The sequence below is a fragment of the Trichomycterus rosablanca genome, chromosome 1, assembly GCF_030014385.1.
Source record: "Trichomycterus rosablanca isolate fTriRos1 chromosome 1, fTriRos1.hap1, whole genome shotgun sequence".
Taxonomy (NCBI): domain Eukaryota; kingdom Metazoa; phylum Chordata; class Actinopteri; order Siluriformes; family Trichomycteridae; genus Trichomycterus; species Trichomycterus rosablanca.
The window spans coordinates 40,582,046-40,607,251 of record NC_085988.1 but is presented as its reverse complement, the minus strand read 5'-3'; the positions used below and the strand labels follow the sequence as shown (position 1 = coordinate 40,607,251).

Here is a 25,206-nt window from a genome sequence, read left to right as displayed (position 1 = left end):
TCTGTGACCAGCACATTACCAGCAGGTCCTTCAACTTTACATTGCACTGCACATTGCAAGCTGGATCATCGTACAACAAATATTGGTGCCATTTCTTTTAATGGCAAACAATGAAGGCATGCTTAAAACTGCAACTATGCAGCCCTATACAAATATGGTTTTATGCACCTGTTGTGACACCATTTAAACCATATGGTGTTTTGGAGATTTTATCCCCCAGTCATGTGGCCACAACGATTTGGCCCTTATTGAAGCCACTCAAGTATTAATGCTACCCATCAGCCCAGCATCTGATACATATATATACAACATGCACAAATTTAAGCAAACAGGCATTTAGGGAGGTGGTCGTCAGTGTATTTATCAGTGTATATGTGATAATATTGTAAGGTTTCGGTGTAGAGAGCGCAGTTTTAGAAACATCTAATTATGACTTGTTATGAAGATGCCACATAAACATATCATCAGAATGGACATAATGTTGGACATAATGTGTTGTCATTAATAGATCTAAGTAATTACACAATGGAAGAGCTTTCCTTGGAGATTCCTTATTTTAAAGGTATAGTTTGTAAAGGAAAGCTGATAGCTGGGGCAGCCCAAAAGACCAGATTTGATTCTCAGTGCACATATTTTATTGACAGCAATGTGGAGAAGATTGCCAAAATGACATATTATATACTATAATTGTTCTGACACAAAAAATAAATAACTGACCCCAAATTTAGGGCAGAAGAAGGTAACCATTTAAACTGTAGTCCAGTTTTACTAGTGACTTCTTACCATATTGTGCATTGTTAAAGGTGCCAGCAACAGTTCTACAAGAGGAATTGTCCCCTCCACACACTCCACATTTGTCGTTTCTTGCCTTCGAGTTTAACACATGATCACAACCTGCTTGCTAAAAAAACATAAAACATAAACACACATACTGGTTAAAGTAATAGTAGCACAAAAAATACATTCAACATTAAAAGTGCAATCCATATACTGTAGTGTTTGCACTATTTGCATTATAAACTGATTCTCATGTCTCATTTCTCAATTCATAATCAATTAAGCCTAATAATATATAAATATTTTGTATATTAGTAAGGAATTTGCATGTATCCATATAGTCGGTTTGCATGTTGATATGTTCATACTACTATACTATACATATTAATGTCATGAGTATTAATAAAATAAACATTATTCATGGTTACTAAATAGTTATTAAAAGGTAAAACTAGACCTACAAAAACATTGTTGAAACTTGAAAGAAAATATTGGAAAAAAGCCAATAATGAGCTGCTTTGATTTTAGGTTCTAAATATTTCATTAGAAACAAGCTGAAATAAAAGCAGCTTAAAAAAAACTAGACATTAACAATGATAGACTATTAAATCATTACACATAATGTGACAGATGAGTAAATGAATGGTATTACCCTGCAGAGGCCTTGTACACAGATGTCGTAGGTGTCTGGATCACAAGGTGTTCCATCAACCACTCGATCTCGCAGCTGGTAGTAAGCCATCGACCCCGACACACGACAGAACAGCTTACATCGATCTTTCATTAGGACTACAAATAGGAGCCATGACTGTAGTCCATTATAAACAACATTCAAAACATACAAAACATATTTACAGCAATGTTTCATTTCACATTCCTTTCTGATCTGTATAATCATTTCACCTATCAGGTGAACAGCTGCAAATTCTGTAATACTGTAATAAACATATGTATTATTACATGAATTATTCATAACATTTGGTCTGATCTCCATCCAAGCTATTATCATTATCTCTTTTAAATATTATATTCTATATTCTTCATTAATAATCCAGGCTGGAGAAATCATTTGAACTAATAAGAAAAACTCTTAAGATAAGCTCTTAAAGTGATCTTAATAATAGTTGGACCTTGAAGGCACATATTGCAGAGTTACAATGAGACTTTACTGCTAAAGTATATGTTCAAATTATGCATTATATTAAATACTAGGGTTTGCCAAGTTGCCATTGTTGGGTCTTTAAACAAGGCCCCTAACCCCCAAATGCTCAGCTTGTATTTATTACAACTGTAAATCACTTTGAATAAAAAGATCTGCTAACTGCTAAAAATGTAAAATGGCATTAGTGGAGAGGAGTCTTTTCTATTAACAGTTGGGACTGCAGTGTGCAAAATTTAGTTTAAACACCTCACTACAAACATGTAACTCTATTATGGAAATGATAATTTTCTATATACATATTTATAATCTGAATACAATAATAGGGTCCCTGGTTTGGCATTTTGAACAGCCTCTTGCAAGATAATATGCTGACTAATTAATATGAACCAGATATGAGATCAGTTTAATTTAATTTAGCCACAAAAGCAAATAAAACATCATAATATGCAATTAATTAAATAACAAGGTTATGTGAGTTTTATGTAATATGAGGTTCATGCTGTTCAAAGCAATAAAAATACAATAAGTGATGATATCCAATAAAATTTGACCAGAATGAAGTGTAACGCCAAGTCTGACTTCTAATCAAAATTTAATTTGCGTGTAAGGACTGTGTTTCAAAAAGACTTACTGCCGCTGTATTTGGGCACCCAACGGACAGTGGGGGTTAGACCATTGATGTTGAAGTGTTTGCCATCAAACTGCGAGCACTGCTCCTCTCTAAAGTCTTTGGGGCCTCTTGGACATGGCTCCGTGTTACAGGAACGGAACTTCATGCGGCGCCCCACACAAAAGCGCCCACCGTTCCTCGGTCTATTAAAAACACATATGCACACTCTGAAATATTGACTTTAATTGGCTACAACATTATAATCACACAGAAGAGGTTTTAAAATGGATTTATGATAGAACGTTTACTTCTGCATTTTTAAGCTTTTAGGCATTACACATGTAACACGGCTCAGATGCTGAAAGAGCTCAGCAGTGAGCCACATTGGATTCATGTCCTGCATTGCTATTTTGGCTGGCAGAGGGGGCATGGAGGCGTAGATTAGTCGGTTCCTTTTAATTGACAGGCATCTGCACCTCATTAGCATTAATTCGCTTCAGGTGGAAGTCCTTGTATATATCACAGTTTCTCTTTCACAGATTTGTCAGCTCCTCTGTTAGACAAACCTGCTTTCCCTGAATGCTTGGTGCCAGGCCTGTTCTGGCCCTGTTTTCTGCTAAATTTAATAGATATTTTGGCACCGTGAATACCAAGCGAGTGTCCGTGAATGTCCAATTCTTTCTGCAAACATGTCTTAAGGTGATTTTGTTTGTTTGTTTTTTTTACTAGCCATAAATTGTCCCATCCCTGCATTTTTATGATGTGTAGCTGACCTGAAATGCAGGAATTACTGTATACAGTGGGGTCAAAAAGTATTTAGTCAGCCACTGATTGTGCAAGTTCTCCTACTTAGAAAGATGAGAGAGGTCTGTAATTTTCATCATAGGTGCACTTCAACTATGAGAGACAAAATGAGAAAAAAAAATCCAGGAAATCACATTGTAGGATTTTTAAAGAATTGATTCGTAAATTATGTTGGAAAATAAGTATTTAGTCAATAACAAACAAGCAAGATTTCTGGCTCTCACAGACCTGTAACTTCTTCTTTAAGAAGCTCTTCTGTCCTCCACTCGTTACCTTTAATGGCACCTGTTTGACCTCGTTATCTGTATAAAAGACACCTGTCCACAACCTCAAACAGTCAGACTCCAAACTCAACCATGGCCAAGACCAAAGAGCTGTCGAAGGACACCAGGAAGAAAATTGTAGACCTGCACCAGGCTGGGAAGAGTAAATCTACAATAGGCAGGCAGGTTGGTGTGAATAAATCAACTGTGGGAACAATTGTAAGAAAATGGAAGACATACAAGACCATTGATAATCTCCCTTGGGGTCAAGATCTCATCCCGTGGGGTCAAAATGATCATGAGAACGGTGAGCAAAAATCCCAGAACTACACGGAGGGACCTGATGAATGACCTGCAGAGAGCTGGGACCAAAGTAACAAAGGCTACCATCAGTAACACACTACGCCGAGAGGGACTCAAATCCTGCAGTGCCAGGCATGTCCCCCTGCTTAAGCCAGTACATGTCCAGGCCCGTCTGAAGTTTGCCAGAGAGCATATGGATGATCCAGAAGAGGATTGGGAGTGGTCAGATGAAACCAAAATGGAACTTTTTGGTAAAAACTCAACTCGTTGTGTTTGGAGAAAGAAGAAAAACCCAAGAACACCATACCTACTGTGAAGCATGAGGGTGGAAACATCATGCTTTGGGGCTGTTTTTCTGCAAAGGGGACAGGACGACTGATCCGTGTTGAGGGAAGAATGAACGGGGTCATGTATCGTGAGATTTTAAGCCAAAACCTCCTTCCATCAGTGAGAGCATTGAAGATGGAACGTGGCTGGGTCTTCCAGCATGACAATGATCCCAAACTCACCGCTCGGGCAACGAAGGAGTGGCTCCGTAAAAAACATTTCAAGGTCCTGGAGTGGCCTAGCCAGTCTCCAGACCTCAACCCCATAGAAAATTTTTGGAGTCCGTGTTGCCCAGCGATAGCCCCAAAACATCACTGCTCTAGAGGAGATCTGCATTGAGGAATGGGCCAAAATACCAGCTACAGTGTGTGCAAACCTGGTGAAGACTTACAGGAAACGTTTCACCTCTGTCATTGCCAACAAAGGTTATGTTACAAAGTATTGAGTTGAACTTTTGTTATTGACCAAATACTTTTTTTCACCATAATTTACAAATAAATTCTTTAAAAATCCTACAATGTGATTTCCTGGATTTTTTTTTCTCATTTTGTCTCTCATAGTTGAAGTGTACCTATGATGAAAATTACAGACCTCTCTCATCTTTCTAAGTAGGAGAACTTGCACAATCAGTGGCTGACTAAATACTTTTTGGCCCCACTGTATATACAAATGAAATGAAATTGACCACACAATACATTGAATATCTTGGGTTAGGGTTAGAGTTTGAGTTAAGGCAGCAAAGTGCAGAGTGGCCTGACCTGTACACATTGTATCTATTTGTTCATTTTGGGATGTGTGGACTCACTCAGGCTTGTTGCAGTCTCTGGATGTGCTACGTGTGCCTCCACCACAGGTCCTGGAACACACACTGTAGGGTCCCCACGGCCCCCACTCACCATGCACCGGCCTCCCCTCTATCTCTTTATTCACACACATACCACGTCTGCAGTGCTGCGCACAGTCAAACACAAACACACACACACACACAAAGTTAAAAACAAGGATTAGTGTGGTTGAAAATAATACTTTAACAGTTTTTGATATCCATTCCATGTATACCATTTGTCAAAATAAAATAATCAACACCTCAAAGGGATTTAAAGCACACAAAGTAAAGTCTGTGTCCTAATCCAGTGTTTATATGTAAAACTATATCTTAAAGGAAACCTCAGCATGTGCTAATCCTTTCTTTATTTATGCAGGTGGAATGACTCCCAGCTTAGTTTCAGCTGTAGGAGTATCTGGGTTAGTAGTACAGCTGCTTGTCACTTACTGATGGCATATATCACAGGAAAGAGTGTTGTGCGTCGTCAAGCAATGTTGGGATTTAATTGGTTGGGATTGATGGCATCATGAAAAATAATTTTTAATTAACTTAGCCAAACAGCCCTTTCAATCATTCATTCATTTGCAATACTGTCTATCTCTCTTACGCTAGTGCTGCATAAGTGTTAAAATGTATCTTCTAGATATATCATTTGTGCATTGTTACCAGGATCAAGGAAGAATACACCTATTTACTAAATAATGACTGAGACAATTTGGTACAGCATGCAGTTGCATCTAGTTTTTCATTTGCATAAAAACTTGCTCTTCAATTTTTAGTTTTACAGACCAAAAACATTTATACAACTAGTAATGTGAATGTGTTCATTATTTTTTCACAGCAATAGGGGACAAATATTTATGCTTTTTTTAATTTCATGGTTAATATTCATCCTTTCATTCATTCATTGTCTGTTTTACCACCACTTTATCCTCTTCAGGGTCGCAGTGGGTCCAATTCACAGACAGCCTATCACAGGACACCCACACATATATTTATACCAAAGGTATTTTTGTATCTCCACTTAACCATACTGCATGTCTTTGGACTGTGGGAGGAAACCAGAGCTCCCATAGGAAACCCTCACAGACACATGGAGAACATGCAAACTCCACACAAAAAGGACTCAGACTACTTGCTGTGAGGTGACAGTGCTACCCACCAAGTCACTGTGCCACACTTTATGATTATTATTCGTAATTAAATTTAAGAACTATGTACTTTGCTTTGTTTAGATTTATGACATATAATCCCAGTTGAGTTAATTTCAGCTCCAATTTGTAAACAATACAAAATGTACAAACATTATGGGGCTGTAAGTATAACTGTAACTGTAACAATACCATTGTGCTTTATTAATAATAATAATAATTTAGATTTATACAGTGCCTTTCTCATACACAAGGTTGTTTTATAACAAAACTTTATTAACTGTTTACAGGAGGGAATTGATGAAAATACTGAGAAAACATGTATGTTTGAAGTTGAGTTTTGAAGGATAAAAGTGAGGAGCAGAAACTGAGAGATTGTGGTAAAGAGTTCCATAGTTTAGGGGCCATGACACTGAAAGAGCTGCCCCCTGCCGAGACCAGTGTGAAATTAGTGATGGCAAAAAGACCAGCATCAGAGGACCTGAGTGTACGGGCAGCAAAGTATAAGTGTATTAGTTCTGCTAAATAAGAGGGTGCAAGACCATGCAAAGACTTGTAGGTGAGCAGGAGGAGTTTAAACTGAATGTGTTGTGCGACAGGTAGCCAGAGTAATAGTGTAATAGGAGTGATGTGGGCTGATTTTCTAACCTGTAAGAGAATTCTGGCAGCAGATTTTTGGACATACTGAAGTGAACTGATGGATCTGTTAGGAATGCCAATGAGAAGTGAGTTGCAATAGTCAAGATGGATTGACTAAGAGGCAGCATAATGGAAAATAGAGTGCAAAACTATGAAGGAAGATGCCCAAAGTTAACAATGACGTAGGATTTTAAAGTCATTTATATAATTCCAGTTTTAAGTATTATATTACTAATTATACTACTAATCAGAAACCAGTCAGGGTGCAGGCAGGATTAAACTGGCACACAAACAGGATTGTGTGAAAGACATGACAATGGCATATATGTGCAAGTATAACTACCTTTCCACTTTTGACCTGGTACGTATATACAGTATATAGATATGTGTATTCAGCTAAAAGCTGAAAACAGAATATCAACCATGGCAGATTTTACATCAGTAGAAATATATTTCACTAGTCAAAAGTGGGATAAGATTTTAGAAATCAGGTGGCAGGTTTTAAAGGTAGATGTTAACATATGCTGCTAATCGTTGGTCATGACTCTGCAACTGAAGCAAACTGTGGGTCAGATCATTTCTACTTTATAATAACATTTTCTTTGTTAACTTCAGAAGACTTCAGGATAGTCTCTCCAAAAGGGTTCAAGATGTGCTGCCAAGAAAGGTCACACTAAATACTAACTTTTGCCTGTAGAAGCAAGTTTGAAAATGATGTGTTTTATTTAATTTTGTATACATTTATTTTGTATCCTGTATTTTCTCATTGTATTTTAATAAAAAATAAATAAATAAATAAGAATGGTCATTAAAACTTCTGCACAGTACTGTATATGTAGTGTTTTATACAATCACATGAAAAGAAAATGACTTGTCTTAAATTATACTCATGCACTTGGACTACAGAAAAAAAGCTCTTTATGGGAAACTACATTTATTACATGTATTATGTATAGAGATTGAATAGCTGTTTAAAAAAATAAGGAACCACTACTAATCACACAGATGTGCACAAAGCAGGTATGAACTATTTCAACAAATCTGATTTTAATCTCCACACTAAAGCAAGGAGTAATCTAAACATTGTTTTACTGCATTGTATGTATATCTTTCTTATACTGTATGTATATGTTGGTTTATTTATCGAATTAGCTGTTGGCTCTGGTCTTGATCTTGGGTTACCATAGCCTCAGGCTCCATCAGACCTTAGCATGTGTGAAAACCAGAGTAAATAAACTCTCTCTGATAAAATAATGATGCAGTAAAGACTTATAGTAAATCACAAACAGGTAGGAATCACTCCAGGCTTGATCTCAATAAATGCAAATGAGTTTTTAATGCAGTGAGAGAAGACTTGAAAAGATGAGAGTGCATTATTCATTCATTTATTCACTCAAGCACTCAGATCTCCACACAGCATTCATTCAAATGTATGTTCGATCCACAGACTCAGCTTTATTGTCTTTATTGTTTGTTTATTCAAAACCATGTACATGATTAGAACGAAATGCAGTTACTTAGGTCTCGGTGTGTGTAACATAATAAAATATAAATAACAATAACTGTGTTAACTGTGTTCTATCTGTAGTTCTGATACAGTTACATTTTCAGCATTTAGCTTTGTTTATTAGGATTTTAACGTCATGTTTTACACTTTGGTTACAGTCATGACAGGAACGGTAGTTACTCATTACACAAGGTTCATTAGTTCACAAGGTTATATTTCGAACACAGTCATGGACAATTTAGTATCTCCAATTCACCTCACTTGCATGTCTTTGGACTGTGGGAGGAAACCGGAGCACCCAGAGGAAACCCACGTGGACACAGGGAGAACATGCAAACTCCATACAGAAAGGACTCGGACCACCCCACCTGGGGATCAAACCCAGGACCTTCTTGCTGTGAGGCGACAGTGCTACCAACTTAGCCACCGTGCTGGTCAATATAATAATACATTATCTGATTTTGGCACTTATATGATTATTGTAGTAAACACATGTACGTAAAGTTAGAAATCTGAAAAAAAAAATAAAAAAATAGTTACACTGTTATAAAAATTTAACTAAAACTTACCTCAACATGTGGACATGAGTGTGTTTTTTTTTAGTTTACATACTTTTGGTAACAATTATGTCCATGTGGATATTATTTGCAGTATACACAAGTGGATTTTTGGATTGTGTGAAAGCCATATAAATTTTACACCAGTAATCAGATTACTCATCTGTTTTATATGTTTATACCTGCATGTGATGAATCACTGAAAAACAGAAACACAGTCTTTAATGTGTGAATAAAACATCAAACGTGGTATATACACTGTTTATGTATGTTAGGTATGTGCAATCATTATGACTCTGATGGCTTCTCAGTATAAAAAATGTAGAAGTGGAAACACTACCACCATGGGGTGCAGGGTTCATATAATATAGCTTCACTAGATGTAAAGGCATTATGGACAGACACAAACTCCAAACGCACGTAAAAAAAGAGTCAACATTGATTGATGTGCAGTTACCAAACACTTTTGTACATGTCAATATGCTTAACTGAATTTCAGAACACAGCAAAGTACTGAATTTATTTTATACACAGTAAGGTGGTAACTCAACCAAACCACTGTTACCATGTATGTTCATATTTCAAATCTGCTTCCCATAAAGAATTTGGCTCTGGTCACAAAACAATACCTGTTATTTACTCCCTGACTCTTTCCCATGTAAAGCAGTTCTCTTATTGCAAGCCCTCTAAGCCCTCATTGTGTACAAGTGTGTATAGTGGGTAGGAGGGTAGCCCTGGACCACCAGTGAGCCTCTTGTGAGTGCTGAGAGCTGTCAAACTGAAAGACGAGTAGTTGGCCACATAGCCCAAAGTCTGAATCCAATCTAAACCTTTAAGACGTTCTCTTCTCTACCAATCGAGTTCATGTATACAACACTTTTATTTAGCCGAAAAAGGTGGGGCACGAAGGAAAAAAGGCTTGAAAAGAGTTTACGAGAATAAGAGAAGAGGTGTGAATAATGAAAAGAAATAGGATGATGTATACGGGCTGCTTTGGCCATAGAAGAATCTTGGACCATCACAAAGTTTCCAATTAGTGTGCTCCTGAAAAGTGCTTACACAGAGCCACAGAAGCTAAATAAAGAGACAGAGAATGTGAATTAAAAAGAGAGTACAAAGATGCTCTGCAGGTTGCTATGTACTGACAAAACCATCAGGTTTGAACCGTCATTGACAAAGCGCTGTGAGACAAACCAACCCAGCTGTTGCTGGCACATGTTCCAAATTAGACACACACACAGACACACACAAATAGACACCCACAGACACACAGAGTCACAAATGCACACAAAACAAACTAGGATTGGGCAATATAAAATGTTGTCAAAAAATGTTGTCTTCAATTAAAAACATGTAAATGTAAGCATTTGCTGTAACAGAGCTGGATCCCTACATACCTGCAAGAAAGGAAATAAAACCCCCTTGCAAATTTTGAATCAATACTAATAAAAAGAAGATAATGAATAAATAAATGACCAAATTAATAGAAACAAAGTGACCAATGAAAGACACAAGCACATGTAAAGGTGTTTCACTTGTATTTGCATATAACCTATGCATATCCAGTACTGTATTTTTTAATTATCTGTAGGTTACTTAAAGGTTACGTCTGAAATCGCATACTTAAACAGTATGTACTAAATTCGAGTCGGTGCGTACTGCTCGGCCCGGTAAAGCAGTAAGTTCTTTCAGTATGCAGGTGTGCAGTATGCACGCAACCTCAGACGTACTACGTCCGCCATCTTACCAACGTCAGGAGATGCATGAAGTCACATCGCCACAATTATAATAATTTTAAAATCAGACAAAATTAATTTTGTCGTTCTCCACAAAGCTACTCATAACGTTATTTAGGGTTGTACTTAATCATTACATTTTTAATGTTTGTCTTACTCTTATATTTCTTATTCGCTACAAATTTTGCCTTTGCAGCTCCAGTTTATGGGATACATTATTGGACCGTAAGTGTGCATTGTTTGCATACTCAAAAATGGTCATCCAGGTACGTTTCGCATACTGTTTCATGAATACTACATATTCGGACAAGCTACCCGCTCTCGCGTACTGTTGGAAGTATGGAAGTATGCGATTTCAGACGCAACCAAAGTATCTAATATAATGTATATGATGTAAATAATGACATGTAAATAATTAGGTTAGCAATCAGTCTAGCTGAAAAGCTGGCAAAAGGTATTTTAGGAAAAAAGATTATGAATGGCATTAGATGCCATTTACCACTATTAAAAAGAGTCAGACATAATAGGTCTTCTTAAGGCCCACAGTAACGAGCTTGAGAAAAACTCCAAGCAATTGTGAAAAAGGTTTTAATTCTAGCATCTGCTCTGCGAAGCTGCTCTGTGGTTAGAGGCACCCTGTAATTGCTGTTTTCACAGCACGTCATTTTACCAGAAAAACAGCACTGGAATGACAGGACAAGCTGAATGATTTGAAAACCTTGCGCTCTTTCATTTTAACACAGCCATTTTCATAAGACATCATGTTGGCTTTCATGTTGGCTTTCTCACAGGTCGGGGTTGGAGTGCAGCACAGCCACACCAGGGATCAAATTGCACAGGCTAACAAAAATGTACACACAAAAATAATGAATAAATAAATTAAATGAATGAAAGAAGAAGAAACCTGTGGTATACAAGACTGGACATCACTAGTTATTCCTATTGATTCTCATGGTGCAGAACATGTATGAATGTATTTATTTAGTATTCATGTGGAATAATTGTGTAAGCGCTCGTAAATTGTCATATGCCTAAAAATGTATAAATGTTAGTTTTCATAAAGCATTTAATTATACAGACAGATGACAAAAACATTTGTGTTTTATTACATTGTTGGGCCACCCAAAGTGTTTTTTTTGTGTCTTAGCATAAAAGATATTTAAGAGACTGTACTGCAGATCTAATCGATGGTTAAGATTCGGCCACATGTGACTGGTAAAAATGAACAAGATTAATACATTTTGTAATCAGCTGTAGACTTGAGCAATTCTGAGGGCATTTAATTATTAATTTGCTTATTTCGCCTCGTCCCAAATTTTTGTGTGTTCCAGCCATCAGATTTGGAACTTTACACTTAAAAAAAATCTATGAATAGTGGATAAGGCAACACATTCATGCTACAAACCACTGCCTTTTGTTTTTGTTTTTATTTGCATGTCCCAATTTTTTCAGAACATCCTTCCTGTTTTATGTTAGCAGTTTAAGTAAAGCCTCAATAAACTTCGAGTCCTGACAAGCTCATGGTACTGGTGTCCACATACTTTTGACTTTAGTGTCAAATATTTCAGAACATACGCACACTGGACATCAGCGGACGGCTTATAAGTTCCATCTTGCTGGTTGAGCCATGACACACATGATGGTGGAGGAACATTTGAGTGTGGAGGACATTTTCTCAGTTTAAATTTAAATGTAATTGTATTACATTAACTGATGGTAGAACGTAATGCCCATTACTCCAAAGTCCTTCATAGGTGTTCTTGAGAGATTTGAGATCTTGTGACTATGAAAGCCATATTGCATGATTTAACTCTGGAATCATTGGGTGCAACGCAATAGCACACCCCAAACAGGACGCCTATCAGTTTCGGGGCCTCGGCCACCCAAGCGCCTCATGGAATTTACTCTAAAAATCTACAGTGCTACTATGTCAAGTTTTTAAAGTCTGCAAACGTGCAAAAATAACCATTACACCATTTCTGTGTTTGTGTGTGTGTGTGTATGATGTGTAGTGTAGGTGAATGGAACAGCTGATGTATCCAAAGCAGTCATTTTAGCTGCTAATGACAGTCTATAAGCTTCAACACAAGCCTGCACAGCAGCAGGTACATTAACAGAGTTACCTCATTCACAAAAAACTGAGGAGTCCACCCACAACACAGATGGAAACTAGAACACAAGCTTTGTAAAAGTCATGTTTTTTCCAACGATAACAAATAGCTTTTAATAACTCATAACATACAACAGATCATCGGTTCTACAAGTGGAACTGAATTTAATGTATAACACTTTTATGTTACTTAACTTTAGTGTTTCATAATTCACCTTCCTCTACAGTTAATGTAATTACGGTACCAATGGTATTATTAGATATTAGCAGAATTGTAGTTTCTGACTCTGTAGTATAAGTTAGCAGATACTACCTTACAATAGTCATGGATAGAAACAAGTCAAATTTTAAGATACGAATCTGAATTTGCCTAATTCTTAGTGATTAATTTAGCTGGCGATTTTGGGGGTATTCTTATCTAATAATTTGAACACTAGATACAAAAAGCTTGAGATCACACTTAAGCTTAAATGTCAGGCTACCATTTTTTTCTGGAGGTATGTGACTGGAACTGTTTAGATAGCAAATTTCACTTTTGTCCTGTGATAAAGCAAATTCACTGATCTTAGAAGCACAAGAATAACAATTGAACAAGATCTGTAAATTAAAAAAGAAAAACATGAAATAAGAATGTACCTTGTATAGCATTATCGCTATCAGTGCTAACTTGTGCAAACCCACAATCCAGTCAGCAACCTTACAGAATACCCAAGTCCTCTACACTAGATTACTTGGCATGTATGCAGCCATGGCAGCTAAATCAACAAATCACCTGCTAAATCCTTTTGGGTGTCTTGGTGAAAGCGCAGGGAGGTTAGAGAGAAAGGTGATATCAGTTCACACATCAGTGTGTAAAGCCAGAAAGGACTCACTGAGAGCTGCCAGATACGAGGGCCAAGTCAGCAAGCCAGCGGCAGCAAATTCTATTCCAACAGACTCTTACAAGGCTTTACCTGAGTTTAATCTTTAATACTGTATAATGTACTCATTTGAGCTGTCCTAACATTAAATATCTTGTCAAGATCCTAAATGCAATTGCAAATACAATAAGAAGGGGGTAGCCAGATCAATGCAATGGATTTGCACCATGTCCAGGGTTTTCCTTCATTATTTCCAGTGTTTCCTGCTGGAGCCAGAACTGCCACAATGTTGTCCAGGTTAAAGCAGTTAATGAAAATGAATGAAATAAATTCAAAATCTAAAACACTTTTATTTAATACTCTGTAAAAGCTTCTTTGGCAGCAATCACAGCTGCAAGGCATCTTGTATCCTTCCAAGATTCATTACATTAAATGGTAAGTGTCTGTAAATCATTCAGGTTCAATGAGGTTTAAGCCTGGGCTTTGCCTGAGCCACTCAAGGACATTCAGAGACTTGCCTCAGAGCAACGGCAGTCTTAATTTGGCTGTATGCTTAGGGTCATTGCTGTGTTATAAAGTAAAGGGTCGTCCCAGTCTGAAATTTTCTCTGAAGGAGGTTTTCTCCAAGGATGTTCCTGTATTTAGCATCATTCCCTTAATTCTTACCAGTCTCCCTGTGACTGCTTTGAGAAGCACCCCATGACATGATGCTGCCACTATCATATTTGCCCATAAGGAAGGTATTAGCCGAGTGATGTTCAGTGTCAGTTTTGTGAAACTTGTGAAAATTGTCTTCTTATACAACCACAGAATCGTTTTCCTCATGTTGGCGAAGTCAGAACACAAGTAGGCTGCCATATGCCTTTAACCTAACAGTGGCTGCTGTCTTGCCATTCTACCATAAAGGACTGATTCATCGAGTGTTCCAGAGATCGTTGTCCTTCCCATTTCTTCACAAGACTTTTGGAGATATATGATAGAGCATTTCTATCATAAAACTCCAAACAGTTAATTGATTCAGCTTCTTAGTTAATACTCCCTTTCTTCTTTTCCCTCAGTGACTGGCTGGGTAATGAGGTGAATAATGCAGTGGCATGACCCTGGCACTTTGTCTCTTTCCTGGTTTAGTAAGCTTTGCATGAACATAGGGATTCCACCTCTTGTCTATAAACACTACAACCAATCTGCCCTATCGTTTATTAAAATGTACAGAAGTGGAGCTGAGGCCTTTAGTTTGTCTGCTGCTGTCAAACCTACATAAGCTTTTCTACATAAAGAGTGTAAGGAAGCTAATGAATAAACTATAGTTAATACAGATTAACCATAGCTGGCAACTAATCAAATCTTAAATAATGAACTGCATTCATAAACAAGTAAGCCAACTCTTGACAAAGTAGATTATGTGACTGCAAAACTTCATCTATCCACTTTCTTCGCTGAGGACTGTGGATATTTTGTGCCAAATTGACTCTCAGGTATAGAGTGAGGTGTGATTGGTTATGTTTAAATTAGACATTCGAGTAATTTCAGTGACTTTAGCCATGTTTGAGGAGGGTCTGGAAACAGACAGAATAGAAGGCAGATTTTTAAGGGGCCTCCCTGAGTTCTTCCCCACATTAAAGAACTCTAAAGAGACAGGTGAGCTGGGACTGAGAGCCCCTGTGCTTTCAACTTGTTCCACTTCAAAGTACTCTGTGTAGAGATGACACTTCAGCCCACAGCACCACAAACAAAGGTGCAGGTGCCATGATGGGTAAAAACAAAAGAAAAGAAGACCCTTTGTGGTCCTGTGTTTTTCCAACCAACAGCACTTAACATCACAGAACTTTAAGTATCTCTGTAAGGGTAAAAATCTACATAAATTAATTGGGTTTTCCATCTCTCAAAATTGTCCAGGGTCTCTCTTGTGCACTCCACTTGTCCACCCGTCCCCCCCAGATCACCCCAGAGGTATTTAATTGGAATGTAGATAAGGGGACTGAGAAGACCATGACAGAAACTTGCCCACCCATAGACACATCCCTGGTGGGCAATGCCCACCCACAGACACATCCCTGGTGATTCATTCAAACATGGCATGATTTAAAGGATATATTAAAGTAAGGCTTTTGCTCTGTACCCCCACTGATTTCTGTTTAAACTGTCTGTGTTAAAGATTTGATATTGGCAACTTAAAGTCAACTAAAACAATGTGCACTAATGTCACGTTAAACACTAAAATGTACTTCATGCTCCTCTGGTTTTAATCAACCCCAACATGGCCCTCATAGCAACAAAGCACATGCTACTAACAAATAGTCTGTCTCCACATGCTCCTCTGCACTCCAGGACAGTCCAGCAGTTAATGAGAACAAGAAAAGGGTTTTTAAGTACATGAAAATCCCATGACGGTTGTTTTAGTTGGATTAAGACACAATCAATTCTGGTTAACTTATCTGCCCTGAAGTGTAGTAATTCCAGAATTTTCCTCTGCCAGCACATGGTATAAAAAAGGACAAAAAGTAATGAGAAGCTTTTATTACTTGAAACACAAACTCACCCGTTGTTTTGAAACTTTGTGAAGTTTTCCAGCTTTAGGGGAAAAGGAGAGAACAGGGACCCTCAGTTTACTAACTCTATTCCTCCTGAGCCTGGATTAGAGATGTGGGTCTTTTTTAAGTTATTCTAAACCTGGAGCTCCCTGACTGATGACCCATTTACCCCTATTTTAAAGACGTTTGAGGGTCATGGGCTCAGAAGTAGGTAACTTCACTGTGAGACCTGCATGGCATCCCGTTTCAAAGGCTTCAACGTCTTTCTCCTCTTCAAAAAACCTCCCCCGTCTTTGCTCCCAGTGCCACTCAATGCGGCTAAATGTGACTAATTAGCATTACATCCCAGAGGTGTAGAAAACAAGCCTCACTGTGTGTGTGTGTGTGTGTGTGTGTGTGTGTAGACTTCTAATATAACAAGGCCTACAAGATAGAAAACCTATTTTACCACAGAGTGACTATGTAATGCAGAAAGTACCTATGCTGTACCATGTTACCTGTAAAAAAAAGTGTTTTATCACTTTATTTGTATTAATATAAACTTATCTAGGCACCCCTTGTATTGGATTCAGCAATTTTCCACACCAATTCTAAGATAGTGCATTTTATACAGCATACTGGCTAACTACAGGTAGGACAAGGGTGGGGCAGTGGTAGCCTAGTGGGTAGAGATTTGGGCTATCAACTGAAAGGTTGAGAGTTCGAATCCCAGCTCTGCCATGCACCCACTGTTGGGCTCTTGAGCAAGGCTTAACCCTCTCTGCTTCAGGGTGACGTACAATGGCTGACCCTGCGCTCTAACCCCAGCTTCCAAACAAGCTGGGATATGCGAAGAAAGAATTTTGTTATACTGTACGTCTGTATATGTATATATGACAAATAAAGGAATCAAAGAAGAGCTTGGAGACATGTGGCACTGTCATACGACGCCACCTTTCCAACAACTCAACAAGTAGCTCAGGCTAGTTTGGTTCAAAGTGCACTGGTCAATATTTAATGATGAAACAGAAGTGTTAGAACAACAGACTGAAACACAGAGCCAGATTATATACACAAGAGACCACTAGGGTAAAAAAGTATTCCCATACAGTACACATTTAACTTTAAGCCAAAACATTTATTTGCAACAACAGTCACATGGCAGAAGACCACACAAACCTCCCCAGCATTTGACTGTGACCTTTGGGTGTTCTGGTTACACATAGTTTATTCACAATGCATGTAAAACAACTCCAAAACCCCATCAAAACCATACAAGAATTTAATTCAACTTAAAACTTAAACTTAAGAGGTGAATTAGGGCTACGTTGCAAACATTTCCAGGAGGCACACCAGTGGCTGTAGGACAAAAATGAAAGATAACTCACTGTTCAATAAAGTGTCTTACCATTCCATGTCCACATTCAGTTCCATCAGCCAGGGGCATGTGCTGTGTGCGGCAGCCTTTATGGTCCCCCTCTGAGCTGGTGCACCAGAGCCTCTTGCACTGTCTCTACAATTTGTCATAAAAAGTAACAAAAAAAGAAAGAATTAACACTTACACCTAAAGTAGACTTAACCTAATTCATTAACACATTTACACCGATCAGCCATTACATTAAAACCACCTCCTTGTTTCTACACTCACTGTCCATTTTATCAGCTCCACTTACCATATAGAAGCACTTTGTAGTTCTACAATTACTGACTGTAGTCCCTCTATTTCTCTACATACCTTTTTAACCTGCTTTAACCACAGCGTAGGTATTATTTAGGTGGTGGATCATTCTCAGCACTGCAGTGACAATGATATGGTGGTGGTGTGTTAGTGTGTGTTGTGCTGGTATGAGTGGATCGAACACAGCAGCGCTGCTGGAGTTTTTAAATACCGTGTCCACTCACTGTCACTCATCTATTGCTGCTGTTTGAGTTGGTCATCTTCTAGACCTTCATCAGTGGTCACAGGACGCTGCCCACGGGGCGCTGTTGGCTGGATATTTCCGGTTGGTGGACTATTCTCAGTCCAGCAGTGACAGTGAGGTGTTTAAAAACTCCATCAGCGCTGCTGTGTCTGATCCACTCATACCAGCACAACACACACTAACACATCACCACCATGTCAGTGTCACTGCAGTGCTGAGAATCATCCACCACCTAAATAATACCTGCTCTGTAGTGGTCCTGGGAGAGTCCTGACCATTGAAGAACAGCATGAAAAGAGCTAACAAAGCATGCAGAGAAACAGATGGACCACAGTCAGTAATTGTAGAACTACAAAGTGCTCCTATATGGTAAGTGGAGATGATAAAATGGACAGTGAGTGTAAAAACCAGGAGGTGGTTTTAATGTTAAGGCTGATCAGTGTATCTATAAGCTATAAGTTTTAATAGTAGTATTTGAGGTTTATAATATTCATGTCTATATATGGACAGATAAATATGTCTATATATGTCGAAAAAAAACACTGGAGGATTCCTTTATATAAGCAATGATCTCAGTGTAGTTGCTCAAGTCTGTGTAACAGATATTAATATTCATATAACACAGTCTTTTAGATCAGTTAAATTACCTTCGATTGGACTGTGCATTTTTACAACCTGTTCAAGTAATTGGAAATTGACGCAATATGGTCTCTACAAAACGCAAACACATGGTTAAGAGGTTTCCTAAAGACATAAATCATTTACAAGTCAAATAAATAATTCTTCAAATGAATCCATGACAGTGTAGTGATTGCGGGGCCTGTCAGTCTCAGTCTCGATGATTAATGTTCTGACCTCTTAGTGGCAACATCAAAGACTGCTTTAGCACTACAGATTAAGGATCCTCTCTATCAAACAACTCTGGAAAAAGCCAATAATGTAATAAATGAATCTATAAAGACTTATATGAGACCCATGTGGCGGTTAGTTTATTTGGAAATCAGCTCAAGTTCTGCTCACTGGAGAGGCCACTTTACTGAAAATCAAGAACCATTCCTACCAATATTCCTACCATTCCTTATTTAATGTCCTACCAAGAATTAATTACTGATCATTTATTATGTTGTGAACTGCTTCATCTTAGTCAGGGTCATGATGGATCTGTGACAACCTGGAAACACTGTCTTGGCAGTTATACACTGTGTTTGTACTGTGTTTACATGCATGCTCATAAATAAGAAGGCATTTTAAGTGGCCAATTTACCATCTGAATTTTTCTTGGAAGGAAGCAAGGTAACTAAAGAACACACAAACACAACAAAGCAAGCAAAAATCCTTATAGACAGGAACCAAAGACTGTGTGGCACCCTTTCTGACAGCAGAACCAATATAAGCTGTCTAAATGGGTTAATAAGCTCTGTTTTTATGATCATGGCACAAGCTTAAAAATAAAATGTAATGCGCCCAGGTGGAGCAGCGGAATATTCTGCTAGCACACCAATGCGTAGATTATGAACTCCTCGGTTCGAAACTTGGCGTTGCCACCGGTCGGCTGGGCGCCATCTGGCGGGCACAATTAGCTGTGCCTGCAGCAGATACTAATTGGCCACCGTATCTGCAGGGTGGGGGCCGGACTATGTGTGGGGTGGGATCTTCATACGCTGTGTAAGAACCCTGATTGGCGGAAGAGACGTCTGTGCAAAATGCATGGGCGAGAAGAGGAGGGCTGTGCACGTGTCGGAAAAGGCGTGTACAGAGACGCGCTCTCCTTTGATGCAATCAAGTATCCCTCAGCAGCGGGAGACAAATTGAGTGTGCTAAATTGGGAGGAAAAAAAATTTAAAATAAAAAATAAATAAATAAAATGTAAGACTGCAGCATAATATTTATTAACAGACGTATTTATTTTAAATAAAAATTCAATTATCAGGAAAAAAAACAATAAAAAACACTGATCAGTGTTAAAACATTAGTAGCTGGTTGCAAAGCTGTTTGATAGCAAATAAAAAAAAATTGTAAGACATCTACAATATGAAAACAATTAGTTTTGTGCTGTGTTGAGGTTCACTTTTGGCCCATTCCTGTTCTCTAATTGTCTTTAGTTCCCCAGGTTTACAAGTGTCTCTCTGATGGACTGGCAATTTCAAATGGTAAGACATACTGCTGTGATAATGAACTTAATTAGCTACCTTCATTATGCTTAAAGTTCTCTAATAGATTTAACATTATCATTTTATTTAAGAAATAACAGGTTGGTGAACATAATATACAAAAGCACTTTTTATTTTTTACATTTTTTAAATATTTTTTATCAAATTCACAGCCAGTAACAACAATTTGAGGCAAAAAGACAGGTAAACTAATCATGTTCAAATATATTCCCTTACCATAAATGGGCAGACTTGGGAGCCTGGTCCGAACATCAGCTCACATTGCCGATTAGCATTGTAGAGTTGACCTGGAAGCTTGACAGGAAGAACGTAGGATCTGACAACTGGTTCGTCCAACAGACACTCCCCATAACCGGTACTAGAAAACCACACATATGAAAACATTAATTTATATAACGTGATGAATAAAGATAGTTCCACACAGGTGTACTACATGGTACAATTAGGAATTTAACATCATACTAACATTCTCTTGATCTGTGGAATGCATAAAGATACTGAATGGGCCTAGCTGTATTGTTACTTGTTATTGACAGCCACCTGTACCTCACCGAGAGTTAACTGCATTACAGTTTCTCTTTCACAGATTAGCTTTTTTTTTCTTTGTAAAAAATTGTGATGCCAGCTTGGTCAGGTCAATTGTTTGGAATGAGATGCCAGCATACTTCTGTTTATCTACAGGAAACTCTGGCATTGTAGAAGTTTGCGGGTTGTCGCAGATGGCCTAGGAGCTTGTTATATTGTGACACCCACTTCCCAGTTCTGTGCTATCCCTGTTCTACCACTTTCTCTGTTACTGGCTGTGCATGTTTATGTGTCTTTTACTTGTTACTTTGTCATTTTGCCCACTTTATTAATTAGCAATTGCCTCTTTTTGTCTGTGGATTTTTTATTTGTTCTGCCCGGTTTATTTTTCATTCTTGCTGGTTAGCAGCAACCCACCCCTTTACAGGCCTGACTCTTAAAGTGATTTGTTTTTTAAAAAGATTATAAAGAGCGACAGCTGTTTGATGAGTGTTAAGTGTTAAGTGTTGTACATTAAATATTAGTCAAGTGCATGTTTGACTGCACTCTCCACTACCATTATTAAAACTCCAACTGGAGTTTTCAGTTCACAAGTTTAGGGATTGAACCCAGGACCTTCTTGCTGTGAGGTGACAGTGCTACCCGCCGAGCCACCATGTCACCCTTTTTTCTATCCAGTACAATTCCGAAAACTTTAGGCATCAATTTCAGATAACACTAATGCTATTTTAATAGTTAACGTTCACTCAACATCATACTTAGACACTTCATGTTGCTTTTTCTTTAATTTGACACCTGTCTATATACTAAACACAGTTTTTTATTATTATTATTATTGAGCGGAACCTTTATTAATAAGACTTTCTCTTATATTAGGGCTTTGGATTTAAGTTTTTTTCACTACAGTTGATTGTTTATTCATTTCATAAAAGATAATCACAACAATCATTATGTGTAATAAATCAGGGTATCCATGGGTGGTCTGTTTTGTTACTGTTCATGCCACAAAAGGCACATAGGCAGCGTTTCAAGGAGATGTAAATCACATTCAACCATGTTGCTCTATACAAAGCATAAAATTCAGGGATTTAGAAACATTTGTATGCTTGCCAAAATGCAGTTTTATAACATTAATCCTGTAGACTAACCATCCTAGGTAAAATACAGTCTGTCCACCACACCTAACCTCTGAATTACACAGAAGAATCACAAAAGAACAGCTGTTTAAAACATGTTTAACAATGCACTGCATTCGGTTGTGAGTTTTGCACCCTGAATAGGTCTTTCAGTACAGTGTCTTCTAGAGTCATTCAGTAAAATACAGTGAACTTCACCGACAAAAGTCTGATCTCTGTTCCTGCCGTCTCTGTGTACTTTTGCCAAGTGAGAAAAAGGAAACGAAGAACCACAATAGCACCTTGATGTGTAATTATGAGACATTTTGACGCTGCTCATGCAATTTGTCCGCTGCGAGAGGACTAAACACCTGTTTCATCGAGCCCAGCTGATCCCCCGAGCCTTCTAATTACCTCAGCTTATCCTCTGACATTGGGCTGCAGCTTAGAGGCACTCTTTGTTTTCAGTCAGAGAAAAGAGTGGTTAGAAGCAGTGTGCTGAGCACTTTAGGGAATTCTTCTATTCAGGATTAAGAGGTGAGCACATGAAGAGTTGTGACTAGGGAGTGCGTATCTGCTTTACAGAGAGTCTCTAGTGATAGAGATATCTTTAACATTGTGCAATAGACATTAAATAGACAATGTCTCCTGTCTTCTGATATAACAGCCTCCCTACTCTTAAAATAACTGTAAGGATTCGTTTCTAATTAGCCCTCATGTTCAGTGCTAACACTTGGCTTATAACTGATGTTTCAAATCCTCCCTGAAGTATTCTCTGTAGTTGAAGCCAGTCTTAGTCCAGTCATGTTTTTCTACTTGTGCATGTGTACCATACAATGAAATTCTATTGTTCTTGTATCCCAGATTGTTTGAAAGCGAGGGTCAGAGTGCAAGGCCAGACATTATTCAGCACCCCTGGAGCCAGGAGGGTAAACTCTAAGACGGAGTGCCCAGACCCTCTACCAGTGAGCTACCATTAACACATCATGGGTTCTCTAGGTTATAATTTTAGAAGCATACAGAGACTAATGGGAGTAGTTCAAACCATATACAAGCAGCATTGGCCCATGTGAGTATGGTAGCCCATTGTTGAACTCCTAGATTAATCCATAATACTGCCAGATAATACATTCATCACTCCGAAGAACATTTACAAGAGTTCAGAGTTGTGGTATGCATTATATTGTCAAAAATAATCTTAGGCTTGCAAATGACTGCTGAACAATATAAACCCAATCCAGGAATCCAAGACAAACAGTTTTTATGCTGATGCTGCTTTCAGACGTTTTTACTACACAATAACAGCACTTAGAGTTAAGAGACGGGGGTAGCTATAGCAGGGCACAGATTTGAACAACCCATTCTAATGCCAATATCTGTCTATAGTCAGTGCACAGCTTTATGATTAAATTCATGCACATTATGAAAAAGCCAAATCTAGAAGTATCCCAAGTGTCTATAGATTAAGGGATGTGTAGGGTATGTAAAGACAATGGGTCAGTTAAACTGTTTGTTTTCTGCATTAGGGTATATTACAGTACGATGAAATTAATCTATCTAAAATGGAAGCAGTACAAGGTTTTCTGGCACAGATACAAAGCTCACATCTGGAAATAATGATGATTATGATTCTTACATTTAGTCAGCTAATTTTAAAAATGTGACTTGCAATTACCCCTTCAGTTTTCATAAAGAGAGGCCAAGTTGAACGTGGCCCAAGTGTACTGTGTTAGATGACATGGATGATTTATCTGTCAGAGCAAAATTGTAACATTCACTGCAACTTCTTTAGTGCACTATTAATAATAGAAACTGTCGAAAAGTAGTAAATCTAGAGCCAAGATTTAGTGAGTGCCTGTGGTACAGTAACCCATAACCACAAACCACACAGTATTAAGAATCAGAGGAGCTGCTTTTTCTGTTTAAAATGTAATGTTAGATACAGTCATGTGAAAAAGTTAGGACACCTCATGAGAACCTTTGTCTTTTTGAACATATTTAAACATATGAACATTTGAGCTTTATTTGAACAGTACTGAGAGATGGAGCTTATATAACTAAACAAATAAAACTGAAAAAAAATACTTTTAAACACAAGTTGTAAAATGTAATGAACAAAAATGGAAATTTTTTGTGAGGAAAAAGTTAGGACACCCTATGCCCTAATAGCTGGTATTTCCCCCTTTGGCTGAAATAACCTCAATTAGACATTTCCTATAACCATCTACCAGTCTCTGATATTGACTGGGAGAAAGTTTTTCCCACTCCTCCATTCAGAATTTCTTCAGCTGTGTGAGGTTTGAGGGGTTTCTTCCATACACAGCCCGTTTCAAATCACCCCACAGCATCTCAATACGATTAAGATCCAGGATTTGACTTGGCCATTCTAGAACTCTCCATTTCTTTCTTTTGAGCCATTCCTTGGTGGATTTACTGGAATGTTTTGGGTCGTTGTCATGTTGCATGGCCCACCTCTGCTTCAGCTTCAGTTTTTGTACAGATGGTCTTACATTTTCCTCAAGAACCCTCTGATAGAGTGAAGAATCCATCAAGGATTCTATAATGGAGAGATTGCCAGGCCCTGCTGCTGCAAAGCAGCCCCAAACCATGACATTTCCACCTCCATGCTTTACAGTTGGTATGAAGTTCTTGTGCTGAAATGCTGATTCTAATTTTAGACATTTTAAGTAGTAATAAATGTGGGGGTGTCCTAATATTTTGCTCACAATAAATTTCCATTTTTGATCATTACATTTTACAACTTGTGTTTAAAAGTAATTTTTTAAAATTTTTGTTTAATTATATAAGCTCCATCTCTCAATACTGAATGAAGCTCAAATGCTCATATGTTTAAATATGGTCAAAAAGACAAAGGTTTTCATGGGGTGTCCTAACTTTTTCACATGACTGTAGATATCAGTGTTATGGCTGGGTATGTAAATTAATTGTTTACATTTACATTTTCAGCATTTAGCAGACGCTTTTATCCAAAGCGACTTACAGTTGTGACGGTATACAATCAAAGCAACTGAGGGTTAAGGGCCTTGCTCAAGGGCCCAACAGTGGCAACCTAGCAGTGGTGAGGCTTGAACCAGCAACCTTCTGATTACTAGACCAATACCTTAACCACTAGGCTACAACTACCCTGTTTAAAATATGTTCTTAGCTAACATTCTGTAAAACATGCATTTCTTTACTGCAATAAATTGAAATAGCGATGGATATGGTAGTGGGGTCGTTGTGGGGTCCTAACAATTTTAAGACCATAAAATTCACCAGTCAAAGAAGGTTAAGAACTCCTGCCTTAAAAGCTCGAACAAGGAGGTCATCT

At 38.0% G+C, this 25,206-nt stretch overlaps 1 protein-coding gene across 1 annotated transcript in view; it reads right to left on the bottom strand.

Moving 5' to 3' along the window:
• Positions 1-25,206, bottom strand: part of LOC134321256 (A disintegrin and metalloproteinase with thrombospondin motifs 20-like) — a 155,588-nt gene that overhangs the window by 61,170 nt on the left and 69,212 nt on the right. The window contains exons 10-15 of the mRNA XM_063002890.1: positions 20,452-20,593; positions 17,551-17,655; positions 5,052-5,197; positions 2,571-2,752; positions 1,430-1,566; positions 784-901 (exon numbers count right to left, since the gene is read on the bottom strand). Coding sequence (XP_062858960.1) covers positions 784-901; positions 1,430-1,566; positions 2,571-2,752; positions 5,052-5,197; positions 17,551-17,655; positions 20,452-20,593 — 830 coding nt within the window. The remainder of the gene's footprint in view (positions 1-783; positions 902-1,429; positions 1,567-2,570; positions 2,753-5,051; positions 5,198-17,550; positions 17,656-20,451; positions 20,594-25,206) is intronic.